At 66.7% G+C, this 18574-nt stretch overlaps 1 protein-coding gene across 1 annotated transcript; it reads right to left on the bottom strand.

The window, feature by feature from the left end:
* Positions 1-88: 88 nt before the first annotated feature.
* Positions 89-17562, bottom strand: TOP3B (DNA topoisomerase III beta). Its single transcript, XM_051973284.1, is given in 19 exon segments — positions 89-993; positions 1293-1494; positions 1828-1928; positions 3709-3858; positions 5560-5688; positions 6013-6186; positions 6860-7006; positions 7435-7540; positions 7818-7867; positions 7870-7971; positions 8470-8560; positions 9745-9858; positions 10111-10267; positions 10996-11192; positions 14248-14322; positions 15258-15364; positions 16191-16322; positions 17123-17248; positions 17455-17562. Coding segments are annotated over 18 exon segments (2586 nt in total). The 5' UTR covers positions 17193-17248; positions 17455-17562; the 3' UTR covers positions 89-511.
* Between the last annotated feature and the right edge of the window lie 1012 nt (positions 17563-18574).

Genomic DNA, 18574 nt, shown 5'->3' with positions numbered 1-18574 from the left:
CCTCTTTTTGTTGTTTGCTTTTTTTCCCTTTCTCATTTTTTCCCTTTTCGATCTGATTTTTCTTGGGCGATAAATGTGGAAACACGTATGGAGAATTGCACATGTTTAACCTCTATTGGATTATTTACCCCCTGGGAGTGGGGGCAGGGAGGGAGAAAGATCTGGAACAATGTTTTGCAAGGGTGAAAACTAGCTTTGCATCTATTTTGAAAATAAAAGGCTACTGTTAAAAAAACCCAAACAAGTGCCCTGGAACATCGGGCGGGCCCTCACCCAGCTCAGCCAAGAAAGGCTCCGCCTCAGAATCGTGGCCAGCCCCGTCCCGGCCCTCCGAGGCCCGGCGTCATCCAGGATGGAGGCTGGCGGGGTGAGGAGCACGGGAGGAGAGGCGAGGAGGCCGCCGGCTCCTCGGGCCCGACCTCAGCCATCTACAACAAAGATGGCGACGATCCTCCCTCGGAAGAAGCGAAACAAAGCTTTAATGGCTCGCAAAGGTGTCCTCGGTGGGGCGTCATACAAAGTAGGCCGCCAGGGCCGCCATCTTGTCCTTGGGCCGCCGGGGGTTGAGTCTCCCCGCAGGCCGGCGGCCCCTGGCCCGCCCCCGCCCCTGTCTCTTTCCCGGGCCGCTGCGGTGCATGGGGTGGCAGGGGGCCGCGTGCTTCAGCTCCACCAGCTCCTGGAACACGGGGTCGCAGAAGACACAGCCCGTGTGCTGCGTCTCGTCTCCCGGCAGCGGGGACTTGGCTTTGTTGAAGTCCACGTCCACCAGCGCGGCCTCGCACGCCTCGCAGGTGTCCGCCGAGACTCGGACGCGGTGCGCGTTCTCGAAGAAGTGGACCACCACGCTGCACTTGTTGCAGGCCATCTTCCACTTGGGGCCCGAGGTGGGGTCCAGCACCAGCACCCCGCTCTCACACTCCACGCACTGGCCGATGCCCAGCAGGCTGAGCGAGTGCTGGCAGGAGGGGTGCGTGCACTCGTTGCAGCCCATCCCTGCGGGAAGGAGACGCGAAAGGCTGTGAGCCCCGACAGGAGGCCGTGAGCCCCAGAATCTGGCCACCTCCCCCCCACGGAGAGCAGGAACCTCCCTAGGAGGCCGTGAGCCCCAGGAGCTGTCCAGGCACTCAGCAGGGGGCCGTGAGCCAGCCAGGCTTCACTCCCTCCTCCCCATGTCCCCTTTGGAGCCGGCCCAAGCCAGGAGTTCAGGCTCCTCCGTGTGCCTTCCAGCCCTCAGGGAGGAGCCCACCGGGGCAGCCGTGGGCACGGGACGTACAGGCCGACCAAAGGCCTACCTTTCTTCATGTCCCTGAAGGGCGGGTGGTTGTAGCAGTACGGGCACAGGGGGTAGCTCTTGCCCCGAGAGCCCGAGGACCAGAGGACGAGCTCGAAGTCGTCCAGCGGGCAGCGCAGCTCCTTGTAGAGCTTGATGGTGCCGTTCTGGGGCAGGGTGTAGGTCTCATCACAGTGGGAACAGTGCAGGCGGCTGGGCTTGGCCTAGGGCAGCAGGTACAGACAGCGAAGGCGTGAAGGCCGGCGGGGCAGGGACGGGGGGCCCGACTCTTCGGCCCTGACCGTTTCTCCGTGTACGACCAGCACTCCCAGAGCCTGGGACTCGCCCTCAGGCTGCAGGCTGGCCAGGCCCCTGGACTAACCTATGACCCCAGGCCGACCTCTCACCTTCCCCCAACTCCATGAGTAGCACCCGGCTCCCCTGTGGTTGGCAGTGAGGCCGGCGGGCCTCCTCCAGATCATTTCCCAAGGCCACCCTCCCCCTCGCCCCCCCCCCCCCCCATGTGGGTCTCAGGGGACCGGGCACGGGCACTTTACCTGGATATACTTCATGAAGCGATGGCACTTCCCACACCGGGAGAGAGGTTTGCCAGTGGCAGCGAGGGGCGAGAAGGACACTTCCATCAATTCGTCCATGCCTAAGGGACGAGGGAGGCAAGGCCCGTCATTGGGCCGGCCCCGCCCGTGTGCCCCTGCCTCACCGGCATACCCCCGCCCCGCCCGCCACCCAGGATGGGACCTAGTCACCAAGGAGGGGCTGCCAGTGAACGGGACCACTATAGACAAGTGCGGGGAACATGGGAATCCAAGCAACAGGGGCCAGACCAGAGAATGGTCTCTCTGCAGGCCAGCTTGATTAAAGAAAAATCAAAGCTCATCCCTTCACTCAGTAAACACACACTAAGCACCTACTGTGTGCACTGCCTTAGGGGCGGGCAGCCCCTGTGCCCGCTAAGATGCCAGAAGTACCTGAGGGAGCCGGGCTTGGTTTGGTGGTCCCAAGCTCCAGCGCTGGCCCTAATGACCACTTCCTGCGGGGGCCCGTCCCCCCCAAGGGCATCCTGACACTGAGAAGGGACTCATGGGAGTGAGATGGGCAATGTCCAAGGAGAGGGCATCAACAAGAGCGCCCACACGGTGGCCCTTAAGTAACCAGGAACGATGCCCCAATCACAGCTGCTGAGCAAACGGAGGCGGGAAGAGCTCGCTTTGGAGGGGCCAAGGTTTTGGAGAGAAAGGTCACCGAGCAGCTGACCCCCTGTGAGCACACGCCGTTCCCCCGAGAGGCCCGGGCCCCACAGAGGGGAGAATCCCTTCCCTGGCGCACACCCATACTGTGGGGGCCCAGAAGGGACAGACGGAGGCCAGCCACTCCCGGAGACCCGGCCTGTTCCTTCGGCCGTTTTCCCTTAAGCCTGAATGTCGGGTCACAAGGAACGACAAAGAGCAAGCATTTAGCACGACCCAGAGAGAGGCGAGGATGAAGCCGTGGGACAACGGCCCCGCCTACAGACGCCAGCGAAGGCCACGGGGGTCCACGCTCCCGGCCAGCCTCCTCCAGCTGCGGCGTCTTGCCTTGGGAGGGCAGAGCTCCCCGGCCGCGGCCCGGGTCAGGGTGGGCCCGACCGGTCCAGCCGAGAACCAGGAGCCGGGCGATACCGAAGAGGTCCCGGGCTAACGAGCAGAGGAGTCTCAAGGAGTCATCCGCGCGCAGCGGGCAGAGACGAGGGCCCCCGGACCATTGGGGCGGAGGCGGGCCCCGGGCGCTCACTGGCAGGGCCTCTGGGCTTTCCGGGAGCCCAAGCTCCCCCCTCAGCGACCGCAGATGGGCGCTCCCTGCCCTCCCCCGGGAGTCGCACACAGCGGAAGGTCGTCAGTGTTGGACTCTGCCTTCGGCCCGACGCCCAACAGGCGGCTTCCTCTCGGAACGGCCATCGGGGAATACGGGTCTCCGTTCCCAGTCAGGGTGACTCGTTCCACGACCACTCTGCCCCCTCCCCCGTTAGAGTACCAGCTCTCTGAGGCAGGCGCCCTGCCCTCCTGTGTGCAAGCGGGTCCCCAGGCCCTGGCACACGGCAAATCCTTAATAAGCGCTGGCGAATTTGCCCGCCTTCCCTCCCTGCACAATGTTTGGTACTCGGTGTCACAGGATCGTGAGGGCGGCAGGCCACAGTCAGGGAACCGGCGCCAAAGAGGGGGGCCCGGGGCCGAGGGGCCCACTGGCCCTAAGCCTGTTGTACACAGCAGGCGTCTGATAATGGAGAGCTCATCAAATGTGCCCGTCCTTGAAAGCCCCATTCAACTGCTGCCTCCTCCGGGAAGCCTGCCCTGATCCCCCAGCTCGTCCGGGTCAGAACACGGTCAGGTGACCCTGGGCCGGCAGGCTCTGCACCCTTAGCGGGGGAGGGGGGTCCTCACCAGCAATGGAGTCCACGAAGTAGTGGAACTTCCTCTTGAAGATGTTCAGCGTGTGCTCCAGCACCTGGTGGTAGTCGGCCTTGCCCAGGGCGATCAGGCTGAGCTGCTTCTCCACGGCGCTGCGGATCGTCGGGAGCACCAGCTCGGCATCTGGCCGAGGCGCGGGGGAGTCAGGGCCGGGCCCCTGCCCGTCTCTGCCCCGGGCACCCCACGGTTTTGGGAGGCCCCCACCCCCACCCCCGGCCCGGGGGAAGGAGCCTCCGTGGGCCCTCGAGCGGGGGAGCCCTGGCCCAGACTCAGGACCTTCCCTCGGGGCAGCGCCGATGGGGTCGGACCCCCCAGGCCGGCCCTCCTTTCCAGAAGCCCCTCCCTGAGCAGCCCTGCCTCCAGCCCAGTGCCGAGGAGCTGGCCCCAGCGAAGCCCCTGCCCACTGTGCGCAGGCTGGCTGCGAGCTCACGGGCCCTTCCCGCCGTCCCGGCTGCTCCCGAGCAGGGCCGCCCTAACCCACCCTCACACACAGGCCTTGGGCCTCTCCCCGGGGCTCTCAGAGGAAATGCACCCCCTCCCCCCCAGCCCCGGGCCGGGCCAGCTCTTGGGGACACGAGCAGCTCCGAGGTCACTGCCAGGAGCCCCGCCCCCTGCTGGGTGCCGCTCCAGACCCTCCGGCCTCTCCTCTTCCCCGTCCTCCAGGTCGCACCCCAGACCATGTGCCGTGGCCAAGGCTCCGCCCACTTGCTCCCCCGCCCTCCTCCCAGACTCACTCCCCCGGCCTCGGTAGCTGGTCAGGGCCCGGGAGCTCGCCTCATGCAGCCACAGACACAGGCCCCGCTTCCCCTAAGCTTTTGCCCCCAGAGGCGCCTCAAACTGGTTCCCTTTGCCCTCTTCCTGCCCCGGGCCCTGCTGGGGGCTCCCGCTCCGCTCCCTCTCATTCCCCCTCCCCGAGCCCCGCCCCTTCGAGCCGCTCTCCCGGCCAGAGAACACCCCACACGCTCCCGAGCCGCCTTCCTTAGGGGAAGCTCTGTGAGCTCCCACGGCGCCCGGGCCTCTGGGACCAAAGACGGACGCTTCCTCAGAGCCTCCCCGAGCCTCCCCCACCCCCGCTGGGTCTCCCGCTTGCCTCGCAACCCCCTTGGGGCCCCCACCCTCCCTCAGGCGCAGCCCTGACCTGTCCTGGGCCAGCCCTGCCCTCGGGCACGGGTGAAGGAGCGAGCGCTTGCTGAGTGACTGAGCGACCGGCCACCTTCCTTTGGAGCCCACCTCCCTAGTCGGCCATTTTTGCCGCCCCTCCCCACAGGTGGCAAGTAAAGACCAGTCAGTGAGCACTGATTCAGCGCCTACTGTATACCAGGTACCACACTAAGGGAGAGGAGACGAAGGGGAGGAAACAGCGCCCGCTTAGTTAGGGAGACAGCGCGGACGCCCGGAGGACAAGCCACGAGGACCCAGAGACCGGAGGGGCCGGAAGGCTGCCCGGACGAGGCGGGAGTTCGGCTGAGACCGAGGAGGCCGGGGCAGCCCGACGAGGGAGGGCATTCCCGGCACAAAGACTGCTGGAGAGCCTGGGGGAGGGACCCCGGGAGGAAAGCTCGGAGATGAGGCGTAAGAGCCGGGAGGGGGCGAGCGTGATGCTGGGCCTGGGAGAGTTTGGCCAGAGCCCGGATGTGGGCACGCTGGCCCCCCCTCAGGAGCTTCCCCGAGCCCGGGGTCCAACAACCGCCCAGAACTAATATTTGGCCTCCGGCCTCCCCGGCCTGCCCCGAACGCCTGTGTTCCCCCAGGCCCGAGGCCCAGCACCCTCTGACCCCCGGCCCTGCCGCCCCCCCGGGAACCCCCCAGACGCTCCGCTCCCACCTATTTTGTAGTAGCCGTGGACCAGGACGATGCCCAGGTTGGTGGGCCTCAGCCTGCGCCCGCTCTCCACGGTGACGTAATTCCGCTGGCAGATGTTGTTGATGTGCACGGGGATGCTGGCGTCCGTGCCTGAAACACACGGCAGGCCCCATTTTGGCTGCGTCCCCCCAGGGCCCCGGGCAGTAACCGCCCAGTAACAGTGGCCCATTCCGGAGCTGGGCACGGGGCATCCTGGGCACCTGCACGGGCACTCCCTGGCTCTCCTCTCCCGCTCCCCACCCGGTCCTCCTCGAGCAGAGACGCCAACCGAGGCTTCTGCAGGGAGCCCTGCCTGCTCTGCCAGACCTGCTCTACTAAGCCCTGCCCCACGCTCTGCCAGGCCCTGTGCCCCCTCCATGCTCTGCCAGGCTTTATGCCCCCCTGCGCTGCCAGCCCTGCCCCCCGGGCACCCACCGATCCCGTGCCTCTCCATCAGCGTGATGAGCTCGGCCTCGGTCAGGTAGTCGGGAGGGCTCGTCTGCTTCTCCAGCATCTTGACCTCGCTGAGGGCGAAGGTGTCCCCCTTCTGGCAGGTGGGCAGGCTCTCTTCGGGGGGGATGCTCTGCCAGGGCATGATCTCGGTGAACCCTGGAAGAGGAGGCTTTCGGAAGCCGAGGCGGGCCGGCCCCCCGAGGGAGGGAGCTCCCCGCGGCGGGAGGGCTTCTGGGAGGGGACGGGCGGTGAGCCCTGTAATGCTGGGGGGGACCCCGGGCTCTGGAAAGGCCCCCCAGCCTCTGCGACCTCAGACCTGCCTAGAGTGGAGGGGAGGCAGCGGAGTCTGAGGAACGACCGTCTGCCCCGTGGGGGCGGCCGACCATCGGGGGGGGGCCGTGCCCCAGGGATCCTCCGCAGGGAGGAGCCTCCCCCATCGTCTGGGGCTCCTTGTCAGGCCTCCTACTCAGAGGGCGACCCCGCCGGGACCCCTCGTACTTGTCCCGGGCTGCCCCGAGGGGCAGTGGCTGCAGTGGGCAGGGCCTTTCCCTCCAAACCAACGGGCCGTCCAGAGCCTCTGGTTCCAGGAGCCCCTGGGGCTCCCTTCCGAAGGCTCCACCACCAGGCAGGGAGGGCTCCTGGGAGAAGCCGGCCCAGCAGCAGGAGGTTGGCGGAGTCCGGCAGGGGCGCAGGGCCGCGGTCTGGAGCTGTGCCCGCGGTCTGGAGCTGTGCCCACGGTCTGGGGGCCGTGCCCGTGGTCTGGAGCTGTGCCCACGGTCTGGGGGCCGTGCCCGGCCGCCCCGGGGGAGGGGAAGGCCGCTGCTCTCACCTGGGGAGATGAGGGTCTTCCCCGAGCAGGTGAAGCGCTCCGGCCCGATCTGGAACGAGATGGTGTTCTGGAGGTACTTGCAGTCGTAGCTGACGGTGGCGATGAAGTGGCGCGTGATGTACTCGTAGAGCCTCCAGGCGTCGCCCCCTGAAACGGGCCACGGGCCGGGTCACGCCGCGCCCCAGCCTGGCCCGAGAGCCCGCCCTGCCCCTCCCCGAGGCACCGACCCAGCCAATGCGCCCAGTGCGGGCCCTCCCCAGGCCTGGGGCAGTCCCAGGGGACCCTGACCCCGGCGGAGAGGGGGCCCCCCAGGACATGGCCAAGGGCGCGCCTTCCCAGACTCCCCACCCATGTCCCCGACCACTCTCTCCTGGACGATCGTCACAGAGCCTCTCAACCGCCCGGGACGTCACTCCTCGCCCCCGCACCCCCTGCCGCCGGCTCCCGTGTCTCTGATCCGCGGCTCCGGGCCAGCAGCGGGGGGCTCTGCCGGGGCCAGGGGGGGGCTCTGCCGGGGCCAGGGAGGGGGGCCCAGGGCCCATGGGGAAGGGGTGGCCCGGAGGGTGCTCACCCACCTAGCTCTGCCTCAGTGGCAGACCTCATGGGAGTGATGGGAGGGTGGTCCCCCGCGTCGTGGCCCTTACGCGGCCGGTTGATCCCGTCTGCCAACAGCTGCTTCACCTGGGGAAGGCGAGGGACAGGCCCGAGGATGGCGGGGGCGCACGGACCCACAGACGTCCATCTGGGTTCAGGCCTCAGACGAGGAGGAGAGTCGGGGGCCCTGCCAGAAGCCCCGCCTCCCCCGTCCCAGCAGCCCCCAGACATCTGCTCCCGCCCTCAGCCAGGGCTCGTCCCTCACAAGAAAGGCCTCATCTGGGTGGTAGGCGGTGCTCCGCGGGGCTCGGGCAGGGGCAGGGGGCCCCCAGCCCCAGAAGCGCCCGGGGGCCCCCCCACTCACCGTCTGGGCCCAGTAGGGGTGGTTGGCTTGCTGCTTCAGGGACCCCTTGAGTCGAAGTTTTCTGGGTAGTGGGTGGTCTCCGTCCGAGGGTAGCTGATGTAGCCCTGGGTGTAGAGCCTCTCTGCTATCTGCATGGCGTGCTGGGGCCCCATTCCTACGAGGGGTCACAGGGCATCAGGGAGGAGCCGCGGGGGCCCACAGAGGCCGGCTGACGGGGGGGGGGGGGGCCCTGGGTCTGAGCCCGGGGTCCCCGCCACCAGATCCGCCCCCCTGCTGAGGCTCCCACAGAGGTGCCGGGAGTGTGGGTCTGGCTGCCCAAGCCAGCAGGGGGAGGACTCGCACCCGGCGCCTCTGGCTGCCCAGGACCCCGCCCCGGCTTCACCCCGTGACTCCAGGGCTCCTGCTGGGAAGTCTGTCCCGCCGCCTCTCAGCCAGCCAAGGAACCCACGGGCGGCCGCCCTCGCCGCGTTCCACGCCGGCAGCTGGCAAAAGCCGCCCCCAGAGCGGGCGCCCGAGAGCGGCCCGCGGGCCGGGGGAGCTGGCGCGAGAACATGCGGGGCCGAGGACTCCAGGCTCGCGAGGAGCTCCCTGGGGCTCAGCGCACCCTCCCTGTGACGCGGAGCCGAGCCCCGAGAGCCCCCTGCTCACCTACCCAGAGAGGAGCTGGCCACGCGCAGCATCTCCACCGTGTTCAGGGCCAGCGGCCTCTGCTTGGCCTTCTCCTTGCGGCTCGTCCCTTCCACCTGGAAGACAGGGCAAAGCCTCCACCCGTCATGGAGGTGCAAGGGGAGGCCGGCCCAGCCTCGTCCAGCCCAGCCTCGTCCAGCCCGGGGGTCGTCGGCCCAGCTCAGGAGCCTCTACGCGGAGGTCCTCGGGGCCCGTAGGTGACGCGGCGGGGGAGGGGGCAGAGAGCCGGGCCGCCTTGGCGCGGGGAGCCGCCTCCCATCGTTCGAATCCCAGCGGGAGCCCCCAGCTCACTGCGCCCTGATTACAGAGGCGGGGGGCACTCATTCCGGATGATCCGCCGGCCCCCTCTCCCTCTGGACCCTTCCCAGCAGAGCGATGGCTCAGGGCCTGACGGGGCCCCAGGCCGCCCCTTTCTCCTCTGTGTGAGAGGCTTCTGGACAGAGCATCTTCCCGCTGCTTCTGGGACCCCACAAATGCATGACCCTCACTGGCAGCGCCCCAGCGGGGAGAGCCCACGGGCTGCCAATGGGGCCGCGCCATGACAACGGGCAGCGGCCGCCTCCCAGGGCCCGCGGGCTCCTCTTCGGACAAAATTCGTGGAGGACGCCAAGGCCGGGGGAGCCCGTGTCCCGGGGGCCATCGAAGCAACGAAACACGGGGCCAAGGACCGGCAGCAGCGAGGGGGCGCGAGGCAGGGGCACCGACTGAACAGCAGGCCCGGAGTGGGAGGGAGAGCGTGGGCGAGCCCGCGTGGGCGTGTGTGTGCACTGGGGGAGCCCACGTGTGCAAGGGCGCTGGGTGTGAGTGTGCGAGCCCCCCACGGGACCCCTCAGGGCAGCGAGATGTTGCGCACACAGCTATTCGGCTCCTCCTGGATGCGAGGCTGGGTCGGCCTCGTGTGGCCAGAAGACCGCCCGGCTGGGCAGGAGGGGGCGACGATGCTGGCAGGTGTGAGCACCGGGGGTGGGGGCCCTTCCACTGGGCCAGCCCCCTCCCACGTCCCCGAGGGAGGGGACACTGGGGCTGCCCGCGGGGTCTGCCTGTCCTCTCCGCACCAGACCAGGGGCCTCCGGGGAGCAGGGACGTCTGCCCCTTTTCTAAACGTCGCCCGCACTCAGCACAGGGCTCGCCCTCCGGCCGACCGCCAGCACTGCCCAAGCTCTCGCCGCGTGCTGGGACGAGGCCCGTGGCCATGGCGCCCTCCTGCGGCACTGACCGCCTGACGCGCCCGTGGGCCCACCTTGGCTTCCTTCTCCGTCCTGGTAATGTTGAGGAACATCTGCGCGATCTCCCGGTCAAACACCCTCACGCGGTCCCAGTCCAAAAGGACCGAACTCTCCTTGTCGGGGTTGATCTGTGGCAGAGAGAACCGAGAGTCACCACGGGGGGCGCCTCCCTGGAGATGCCCCCGGGCAGAGGACGAGGGGAGGGCCCCGCCTGGCATCCGACCTCCTGCACGGCCGGTCCCAGCTCCCTCGGGAATTCGCGGCCACACGAAGCAAGGACAAGACACCAGGTCGGGGCCCGGCCCGAGTCTGACGGGGGCACGTTCCAGGCAAGACGCGCCGAGCAGCCCCGGAGAGAAAGCTGGAAAGAGGGCCCGAACCTTGGCCTGGAGCACCCAGTACAGTTCCGGCTTGAACGACTGGATCTTGTCGTGTCTTTCCACGCAGAAGCCCAGCGTGGGGGTCTGACAGGGCCCGAAGGAGATGAGCGAGCTGTCCAGGTTGCCGTACTTGCCCTGGAAGTACTTGGTCTGGAACCTACAGAGAGAGAGAGAGAGAGAGAGAGAGCGCCCTACAGCCGCTGCTTCCCTCATCCGCTGCCGCCCGAGCCGAGGTCCCACGTGGCGCTCACAAGCTCGTGAGCCCGGGGCCCTCGCCGTGACGCCCCACGGACTCCAGGCCCTGATGGGTGGGGGCTCCTGGGCGGCGAGCTCTACGACCCCCCACAGAGTGACGCAAGGAGCCAGGGTCACAGGGGAAGGAAGAAGACAGTGGTTTCTGGGGGTCTCTGGCTCAGTTACCCCTGCCGGGGAATGGGGGGACAAGAAGCCTAAGAGCCGTGACAATGACCATGGCAGCAGGCCCACAGCCAAACCAGCGGGGCTGCGGGCCAGGGGAGACCCCGGGGGGGGCAGTCCGAGCAGGGAGAACATGCTGGCTGGGCGCAGAGGGGAACGCCATGGGGATGCCACGGGTGGCAAAGAACCCGACCATGACACGCTCGCGCAGCCTCCTACTCAGAGGCCACAGCCCAGGAGAAGAGTGCCCACAGGGCCCACCCACGGTCACCCCTGGCCCTCGAGGCTATGAAGTCTCGTGAGGGAACTCGGGGGAAAGGGAAGAACGTCCGGGCCGGGCACGTGCTGGCTGTGGTGACAGAAACAAATTGCTGGCCCACCCCCAGCCCGCCCGTGCTCAGCCCCGTGAGGTCCAGAGGAAGGAGACCCCGGGGGAGAGCCCCCCGCGGCGAGCTCCGGGCCCGGCACCTGGTGAAGGCGCAGCCGATGCGCAGGTCGAGCTCCTGCCGCGCGTCCACGGAGAGGGCCTCGTTGTGGTCGGGCTCGCCCAGGCGGCCCATGGCGTTACAGATGTCCGTGTCCGTGATGGAGCTGAAGCGCGCTCTGAACACCGTCTTCTCGGTGCCCCGAGACTTGTTCATGACGGGCAGGACGGCATCGAGCACCTACGGGAGACAGACCCCCACGTCACCCAAAGGTGGGAGGAGGCGGCTTCCTCGGGACCCGGCCGGTCAGAGCGGGAAGGAGAAAGAGGCCTTCGGCAGCTCTCGGAGGGCAAGAAGGGAAGGGAAGGAGCACTTACCAAGCGCCTACCGGATGCCAGGCACTGAGCTAAGGGCCTTTTACAACACATCTCACAGCCCCTGTGGGAAATGGCTGCTGGGAACCCCCATCTTACAGAGAAGAAAACTGAGGCAGGCCCAGTCCCAGAGCACCGGGTTCTTACTTAGAGACGCTCAGAACAGCAGAACCAAGAGCTCGTCACACACGCTAAGTAACAAGATCACGTGACGGTCAACCAGACGTGGCTGCCTTCCACAACGAGGGGACTGAGGCGATTCCGAAGGGCTCGGGAAGGAGAGCCGCCCGCACCCGGAGAGGGCCCTGGAGACCCAAGGGGCCGGAAGCGGCGTTCTCAGCTTTTTGTCGTGTGCCCGGGGGTTTTCCTCCTTTCCCTTTCACCTTTTGTTGTGGGCCAGAACTCTGAACTTGATCCAAAGGATTCCTACGAGGGGCTAAGTCAGTGGGATCGATAGAAACAATAGGTATCTACTTTAGCCGGTTCCCTGTGATCCATTTAATCCCACAAGGAGATGGGATGGGCCAGAACGTGAAACAAGGCACTAAGCGGAACTGAGGAGACAGTGGGCAAATCTCGTTTAGCATCGATTTAATCCTACAACAAATAATGGTTTCCCAGGGATGTAAGGATTGGTGTAAGCTCAGTGTGGGGCAGATAAGGGAGAAGCTTCAGCCAGGATCCAGTCAGGAGATTCAGAAGCCAGAGAAGGGGGCGCGAGCTCAAGCTCTGGGAACCAAGGAGAGAGGAAGGCCCCCAGAAAACCAGCCGAGCCCCAGGGGAAGGAGACGATAAAGGGTCTGAACCTTAACCCCCGGCTGCCCTTGTGGCGGTTGCTGACGTGAACGAGGGCTGCTCCCAGAGACCCCAACAGAGAACGGGAGATTTTGGAGGGCTCTGGGTTCTTTGGCCCAGCGTGACCGCTACGGTCAGAAGAATCACACGCGGTTAAACTAGAGTGGAAGTTTACACTTGCCGTCTACGGGAGGGGGCGGGGAGAGAGGAAAAGCCCGCTGGACGCGGGGTTTTCTGTGCTACAAAAATGGAAATGCTTTCTGGCACTCTGTGACTGACCTCAAAATGAATTTATAAAGAGGGGGGGGGGGGGGCCGGTGCATGTGCATTGTCAAGCTCCTAAGTGCCCGGAGGTGAAGGGTGAGAGGAAGGAGTTCAGAGGGTTCTGAGATTAGAGACCTGGGGCACTGGAAGAAGGGTACGCTTTATTTTTTTTATTTTTTGCCAAGACAATTGGGATCAAGTGACTGCCCAGGGTCACACATCCTGACTTCAGGGCTGGTGCTCTATCCACTGCGCCCCCTAGCGGCCCCAGGGATGCTTTCATCTTAAAGGGAGAATTTCACTGCAAGGGAGAAAATGCTGCTTTGGCCACAGCCTGGGGCCTTCTCAAAATATCTGGGGGGGGGAGGGGGGAAGAGCACTCAGTGACCACAACCACAACAACCACAACAACCACAACAACCACAACAACCACAACAAACTATCTCGGGCCCAGACGAGGGCCGCCAGAGATGAAAACTGAAGCCAGGGGAGCTACCGACGCGTCCATCACTGACGAGTCTGTGTAGGAGGAGAGAAGGAAGCAGCGGAGAGGAGCCGGCCGACAAAGTCGAAGGCTCCTGGGAGATCAGAAGGGAGACGGCGAGGAAAAGGCTGCTCCAAACTGCGGCCCCGGCCAGGGTGACGGCGGGGGGGAGGCAGCGGGCACCCGGCGCGCTGTTGGTGGAGCTGCAAAGCAGCAGGCCCACACGAAGCAGGGGGGAGGCACAAATGAGAGACTAAAGCATCTAGCGCCTCTGACCCAGAGACTCGCGGGCTCATGCCCTAAAAGGCCCCACAGACATCGCAACGTGTAGGACAGCGCACAAAATCGCAGCGGACGCCCCCGGCCAAGGAAAGGCTAAGCGGGGCGAGGCGCGTGAACGCGATGGACTAGTCCCGGGCCGTCGGGGGGAACGAACGAGGGAAGCAGCCAGGGATCACTCTGAGAGGAGGCAGAACCAGGGAATGCCCGTGCGAACAGAGAAAGCAGCACGAGAACCCCCAGCAGCCGTCGCCAACCAGAGAACAGGCTAGCCTGGGGGGGGTCGGGGGAGACCCTCGGAGCCCAGAAGCGTGGCGCCCGCCGGGAGCTCCGGGCCGTGCCCACAAAGTCACCGGTCGGGCCGACTCGATCCTCTCTGCAAAACGGTTTTTCAACAATCCTGTTTATTATATGGAACGGCTGTGGGAGAGCAGGAGAGGGAGGGATTCAGGGGGACTCTGCTGTGAGAAACAGGATGCACGAATCAAGACTTGTTTTCTAAAGAGAGAGACCCGGGTCACTCGGAAGAAGGGGCGGCTTCGGCTGAACGACGGGGCTCAGGAGACGAGAGGGAGCACACCGAGGCTGCTTCCCATCGGGGGCCCGGGGCCCTTGGGTAAGGAACGGGCCGGCACCTAACAGAGCCCGACTCCTGGATGTCTGGTCCGGCCCCGCCCTTTCTTCGGAGGCTGAGCACTCCCAGCGATGGCTCCGAGAGCAGCCCCTTCCATGCCGGGCGCCCCAGGGGTTCCATTTCCCCCAAGCCCCTGGGGTGCCCCGAGCTGCCGGCATGCCGGGGTTTTACCTCTATTTACGTTTGCTGCACTGGCGCAGTGCCCGGGCTCCGGGAGGGGCTTAAGAGATTACTCCGCCCCCGGTCAGCCTGGCCCACTACCACTAGCTGTGTCTGCTGGGGAGAAATCCATCAGCATTTGTGGGCTGGAACCTCTTCCTGCCTCGTTGGGGTTCACGACGAGCAAAATTCACGCTTGCCGAGCCCGGAAGACTCACCTGCTCTCTGGGAGGCCTGGAGGCAGCTCCGGGGCCCCCTCCCCAGCCTCTCCCAGGAGGCTCAGCCCCGGCCCCTGGGGACACGCACCTCAAAGCAGATGTTCTCCCCTTCTTTATCACAGTCCAGCCAGAGCACGATGTAGTCGCAGCTTCTCCCTTCCACCTACCAAGGAAAGCAGTCGTCCCTGAGAAGCCTCCCGAGCCAAAGCAGCTTTTCCCAGCCCCCGCCGGGCCGGCTCTGGCTCTGCTGCTCACGTGGAGGGCTCAGGGCCGGGAAGCTGGACAAGGCAGCCCTGGGAGAAGCGAGCACCGAGCCCGGCCCGAGGGCCCATCAGATTCGGGATCCCAGCAACGGCTCCCCAAGGATGGGCCCGAGAACCGCAGGCCAGGCCCGGCATCTCAAACCCAGGCCATCCCTCAATGGGCCAGCCGGGATCCCGGCCCAACGCGGCGGCCACTAACTGGCCATGGGACCTCGGGACCTCGGTTTCCTCACCAGAGAGCGGCACTCCCTTCCTCAGGCAGCCCCCGGTGGGTGAGGGACGGGGGGGGGGGGGGGGGGGGGGCAGCTTCCCGACCATTAGTCACCTCAGCTTGGCCGGGGTCACCCTGCTGGCACGGCCTGTGCACTATGGCCCCCCCCCCGGGGGGAGCAAAACAAGTCTCTTCCCTTCCTCTCTCTGCATACCGAGAACGAGGCCGAGGGAAGCAGCCACAGGGAGACGAGCCAGGGGCTGGGCACCCCGTGGTCTGTGTGGTGGGGGGCTCCTGCTCCCGGAGGGAGGGGCTGAGAGGCCCTCAGAGTTTGGACTTCGGGGGCAGCACAGCCTGGGACTACACAAAAACGGACCTGGGCATGGCGGGCTCGTGCAGCTCCCAGCAGGAAGGGGGCCTCAGCCCAGGGGCCGGCCCGGGGCCTCGGCAGGGAGGTGCGGACCGGTGGAAAGAGCGCCGAGCCTGCGACCAGGTAACCCGCACTCGGAGCCCAGCTCTGAGAGGCCCGGCCACGCCCCTCAGCCCAGCTGCCCCCTCTGTAAGCACCAGGGCTGCCGGGTGACCCCTGCCTGCCAATCATGACGGCCCCTCAGCCACACGTACCTGGAGGAACTTGACCATGCTCAGCTTGGGGTTGGCCTCCTTCTTCTCTGTGGGGGCTTTGCTGAAGAGCTCCGCCGGGTCCACGCGGTCCCAGTGGTTATACTTCCCTGAAAGCCAAAAGGGCGCCACGTGAGGCCGCCTCCGCGGCCCCTGGAGAAACAAGTGCGCAGGAGGCGGGCGGCCCCTCCCCCACAACGCCCGCGCCTCCTCCAGCCTCGGAGTAACAAGAAAACTGGGCAAAAAGCCTCCAGGAATAGGCGGGCGCCCGTAGGCGGGGCTGTTACCATCACTCAGGGCAACCCCGGCCGGAGGGGGACGAGCCGACGCCCCTAGGAGGGGGGGGGGGGGGCGTGATTCAGAAGGATCAAACCGGCCTCAGACACGGGCAAGTCACCTGATCTCTGCCCGGCTCAGCTTCCTCAACTATGAAAGGGGGACAAAAACAGCCTCTACCTCCCAGGACGTGGGAGAATCCAAGGCGGTGACACTTGTAAAGCGTCTCAGGCTTTAAACGCGCCACAAATGCGAGCTAAGAAAACAACGGGAATTTGGGCCACACGGGAACATCGAGAGGCGAGGGAGACCCCGGAGGGAGAAGGCCCAGCCCTGGCAGCCGCCCAGGGCACTGGCCCCAGGAATCTGCCCCGCCACGACCGCCCTCCAGGCTTTCCCTCCTTGCCGGGGTGGGGGAGAAAGGCCAGAAGCCTCAGAGGCGTCTCCGGGCCAGCCGGCCGGGCTAAGGGAGGCCCAGGGTCTCGCTCCTGCCTGCGTCCCGGGCGCCCCGGGCCCTCGTCAGCCCTTCGCCCCTTTGCCAACACCGCCCCCTCAGGACGGCCGGGTGCCCGCTCGGCTCTGGGGACCCGCCTCCAGGAGCCTCAGTGGCGCCCCCCCCCCTCCCCCGCAGCACCAAGCCCAGGCCGGACGGGGCCTCACCAGTGAAATCCAAGGTCATGACGTGGCCGCAGACGGACGTCATCTTGAAGCGGACGGTCTGCCCGCTGAAGGAGCCGGTGTACTCGTGGACGGAGCACGCGCCGTTGAGACCCTTGCGCGAGGACATGTTCCCTGGGAGGACAGGACGGTGACGGGGCAGCCGGGGACCGGCCCAGCCCAAGGCCCCGCTCGGAAACGGGTCTGACCCCGGCCCTCGGGGACAGCCCCCACGCCGGAGGCCCCTGAAGGGCGCAAAGGAGCCGGGTCACGAGCACCGGGAGGAGCAGCTGCTCCAAGTGGGCGCCGCCCCCAGGGGCCGACAGCTCCGGGTCCAAATCCCCCCTTCCCTGTCCTGGCCCCGGGGGCACCAGCCGCAGCGCCAGCAGGGGGCAGCCACATGGGGGGGCTGCCAGGCTGCTGGCACCTGGGACAGCGCCTCAGAGGAGATGGCACAGAGAGGCCGGCACAGCCCCGAGCAGCGCTGGCACAGGGGCAGCAACAACACCGGGGGCAACACCACCAGGGGCAACACCACCGGCAGCAACACCAAGGGCTGGAACACCACTGGGGGAACACCACTGGCGGCAACACCAAGGGTGGCAACACCACAGGCGGCAACACCACCGGCAGCAACACCACGGGCGATAATACCATGGGGGGGGACACCACGGCTGGCAACACCACGGGCGGGAACACCATGGATGATAACACCATGGGGGGGGGGGGGACACCACGGGCGGCAACACCACCGGCGGGAACACCAAGGGCGGCAACACCACGGTTGGCAACACCACCGGCAGCAACACCACCGGCGGGAACACCACGGGCGGGACACGGGTCTGGGGAGGCCGAGCCCTGGCCAGGGACCGCACGCTGCCCCGCCACCAGCTGCGCCCCTGCCCCCCTCCCCCGCCGGTCCGGGGGCCGCTCACCTCTGGACAGGATCTTGGCGATGGCCTGAGCCAGGGACGGCTTCTCGGCCACCATCAGCACCGTCTTCATGGTCCCGGCGGTGGCTCAGGGGCCGAACGGACGGACACGGATGCTGGGCTCGGACCCTGGGGGTGAGGGCGGTGAGGCCCTGATCCCTCCCTCCCCCCGCCCTGCCTCAGTTTCCCCCCGCGGGGAGAGGGCACGGCCGCAGGCTCCGGCACACACGCGGCCCCCTGGGGAGAGGCAGCCCGGCGCCCCCAGCCCGCCCGGCCCACCCTCCCCCTCCTCACTGGCGCCCCGCCCTCGGGCCCCGCCCCGCCTTCGTGCTCACCGCTCCTGCTCCCGCTCGGGCTCCCGGCTTTGGCTCCGGATGCAGCTCAGGGGGCCGCCATCGCCTCAGCCGGGTACTTCCGGCTCACCGAGAGCACTTCCGGCGCCGCCGCCCGGGGTCCCCACAAAGGCGGCCCGCCGTGCCGCGCTCCCGCGCATGCTCGCGAGCCGGTTCCGGCGCACTCCAGCCTGGCCCTGAGTTGAGGGAGGGGAAGGCGGAGGCGCATGCGCAGAAGAGCGGGGAGGCGGGGCCGCCGCTGGAGTGGAGCAGCTGGGTGGGGGCGTGGCGCCGGGCTCCGAGAAAGGGGCTCGTGGGGGAGAGGCCCGTGGTGACCTCGGGCTGCTTTATGAAGTGTCACGTCGGATTTTAATCAAGCAGTCGACGAACGAGGCTTTATTAAGCGCCGACTGTGTACCATTCGGTCGCTGTGCCGGGAGCTGGACACGAGACCACCGGAAAAGCAGCTCCCGGCCCCATCCCGCCCGCTCCTCCCACGCCGGCCGCCGCCCCGGGACTCCCCACTGACCGTCGGGGACCCCATTTCCGCCGCCTCGCTGACTCTGCGGCCGGCTCCTCTGCCCCTCCCCCGCTGGACCCCCGCGACGCCTCTGCTGAGTCTGTGTCTGTTTAGTCTCGGGCTCCGCTCGGGCTCCGCCCAGTCTCTCTGTGTCTGCCTCTGGCTCTGTCTCTAGTCTCTGGACTTGGAATAGTGTCGGCCTACAGGGGGCCTCCAGGCTCGCCCACTGCGGTCCATCTTCTGTTTTCAAAGTGATTTTCCTAAAGAGTGGGTCCGGCCACGTCATCCCCTCACTCAGTAAACCCTCGTGGCTCCCTATGCCTCCTGGATCGAAGGCCTTCAGTGCCTGCCGAATCTTGCCCAACTTTTCCTGTCCCCTTCCGCTTTCATTCTCCGCCCGCTACATAGGAAGGAGGCGCCCCTGCCCTCCACTCCATTCCTTGAAGGGAACTTTGGCCCGAACACACACTCCCTTTGCTTCGTGGCTCCCTGAAGGCTAACCCCCTTTTGGTATTTGCTCTAATTCATCCCATCTACGTCTAGTTTGTCCGCGGTCTCCCCTTTAGACGGTTGTTCCTTGAGAGCGGGGATGCTTTTTGTCTC

This window comes from Antechinus flavipes, chromosome 1, assembly GCF_016432865.1.
Source record: "Antechinus flavipes isolate AdamAnt ecotype Samford, QLD, Australia chromosome 1, AdamAnt_v2, whole genome shotgun sequence".
NCBI classification, from domain to species: domain Eukaryota; kingdom Metazoa; phylum Chordata; class Mammalia; order Dasyuromorphia; family Dasyuridae; genus Antechinus; species Antechinus flavipes.
The sequence above is the reverse complement of the archived record's forward strand: the minus strand, read 5'-3'. Positions and strand labels throughout refer to the sequence as shown.